Raw genomic sequence first — 2,026 nt, forward strand, 5'->3', positions numbered from 1 at the left:
GGGTGTCGCATCCTGCTCCAGATGCTCGAGCGGGGTGGCATGGGGTCGCCCCCAGTTGGTGGGTGACCGCTGGGTGCTTTTCTCCCAGCCCATCAAGGACGTGGTGAACATCACCCTGCGGGACATCAGCTGCCAGGCAGAGAAAAACGCCACTCACTTCATGCTGAAAACCCCCCTCAACCACTGCGGCACCTCGCTGGAGGGCAAGGGCCATGCCAACAACGAGGTGAGGGGGGGGCTGGCTGGGGCACTGCCCCCCAGCCCTGCTGATGCCCCATGGGGGCTTCAGTGATGCCCGGCGGGGCTTCTCCACTGGGCCCTCCTTGCTCTTGCATGGCTGGAAACATCCTGCTGCAGCCCAGGGGTGAGACCTTCCGCTGCGCGTTCCCATCCCATCCCATCCCATCCCATCCCATCCCATCCCATCCCATCCCATCCCCATCCCATCCATCCCATCCCATCCCATCCCATCCCATGGTGGGACCACCCCCATCCCATCCCAGTGGGGACCCCAGCGGTGGGGACCACTTGGCTGACCCAACCTTCCCCACCTTCTCGCAGCTCATCCTCAACCTGGCCAAGGGCGCAGCGCTCCAGAGCGTGCGGGTAAGAGCCGGGTTTCCCAGCAGGCCCAGGGGTGGGACCGTGGGAGAAGGGTGCCGGTGCCACTGCCGGCTGGGTGCTGGGCGCCGGGGGGTGGCCTCAGCGCCATCCCTGCTTGCAGGTGGCCTTCCAGTGCAAGATCCCACGGGAACTCTTCCTGCGCCTCTTCCCCACTGCCGCCTTCGAGGTGCCACAGACAGAGCTGGAGGTCAACAAGGAGGCCTTCGTGCAGGTACCATCACCAGCTCGGTGCCCAGGCTGGAGGGGGTCCAGCCATCCCCAGGCCGGTGACTCTGACAGTGTCCCCCCCTCTCCCCCCCCTGCGGCAGGCGTCCATGCGGTGGGAGGACCACCCGGCTGACCTGCAGCTGAAGGAGTGCTGGCTGGCGGCACCGGGGCGGGAGCCGGTGCTGCTGATGCAGGGCGGGGAGGCACGCGGCGCGGGGGTGGCCGTGCTGGAGGGCCCCCCCAGCAGCCATGGGAGGAAGGTCTGGCGCTTCCGCTTCACCTACGCCGTCCCTGAGGGTGGGCGCGTCCCCTTCTCCGCCACCCTCAAGTGCAAGGCCGGCTTGCAGGTCAGCGTGAGTAACCCCACACCCCTACCCTGTGATGCCACCATGCTGGTCCCCACCATCAGCGGTGGCAGCCTGGTGGGTTTGTCCCCCCCCGCCGGGGGGCAGAGCCCAGCCAGGAGCAGCATCCCCAGAGAGCCTGGGGGCTCCCAGCCCTGTCTCCCTGCTGGGGTACGGGTCTCCCCCCATCTCACCCCAACCTCCACCTCTGCAGAACACCACCATCTTCGAGAAGGTCCTGGAGGTGACGGTGAAGGACGGCTGGCGGCCGCCCAACAGTGAGTTTGGGGCAGGGGAGGGGGCCAGGGCTGGAATGGGGGTGGGAAGGGGACCCCCCTGCAGTGTGGCAGTGCTGACGGCCTCATCCTCCTGCAGACCGCGGGCTGGGGCTGGCCGCCGTCCTGGGCATCACCTTCGGCGCCTTCCTCATCGGGGCACTCCTCACCGCCGGGCTCTGGTACATCTACTCGCACACTCGTGAGTATCCACTGACCCTGGGAACCCCCACAGTGGGATGGGGGGGGGCGCACACACATGTCCCTTGCTGGGTTGCCCATGTCCCCCCCCCGGCCCAAAGCCCCTTGGCCGAGGTCCGCAGGTGAGCCAGGGACCAAGCTGCTGCATTGCCGTCATCCGTACAGCCCTCCTAGCAATGCCACAGGGGAATAACCCTGCTCGGGGATGGCCACGGCTCCCCAGGGTCCCCCCTATTGCCCTGGAGTCCCCCCTGCCACCTGCCCTCCCTCCTGCTCCTGGTGCCACCACGGTCCCCCATGCCCATCTCCATCCCGGGGGCTCAGGGGCTGGCTGGGGAGCGATCCGGGAGGTTTCATGCATGGGGGCCGGAAGGG

General features: G+C 67.9%; 2 protein-coding genes across 2 annotated transcripts in view; one reads left to right on the forward strand and one right to left on the reverse strand.

Moving 5' to 3' along the window:
• The window catches only part of LOC103905346 (endoglin), a 23,056-nt gene extending 21,279 nt beyond the window's left edge, over window positions 1-1,777 (forward strand). The window contains 7 exon segments of the mRNA XM_009286986.2: window positions 89-226; window positions 562-606; window positions 725-835; window positions 933-1,178; window positions 1,390-1,453; window positions 1,551-1,656; window positions 1,753-1,777. Of these exon segments, the coding sequence (XP_009285261.2) occupies window positions 89-226; window positions 562-606; window positions 725-835; window positions 933-1,178; window positions 1,390-1,453; window positions 1,551-1,656; window positions 1,753-1,777 (735 nt within the window).
• A 27-nt stretch (window positions 1,778-1,804) lies between these two features.
• FPGS (folylpolyglutamate synthase) overlaps window positions 1,805-2,026 on the reverse strand; it is a 7,014-nt gene continuing 6,792 nt past the window's right edge. The window contains exon 14 of the mRNA XM_009286987.2: window positions 1,805-1,846. Within this exon, the coding sequence (XP_009285262.2) occupies window positions 1,805-1,846 (42 nt within the window). The remainder of the gene's footprint in view (window positions 1,847-2,026) is intronic.

Source organism: Aptenodytes forsteri, unplaced genomic scaffold (genome assembly GCF_000699145.1).
Source record: "Aptenodytes forsteri isolate BGI_AS27 unplaced genomic scaffold, ASM69914v1 Scaffold136, whole genome shotgun sequence".
NCBI classification, from domain to species: domain Eukaryota; kingdom Metazoa; phylum Chordata; class Aves; order Sphenisciformes; family Spheniscidae; genus Aptenodytes; species Aptenodytes forsteri.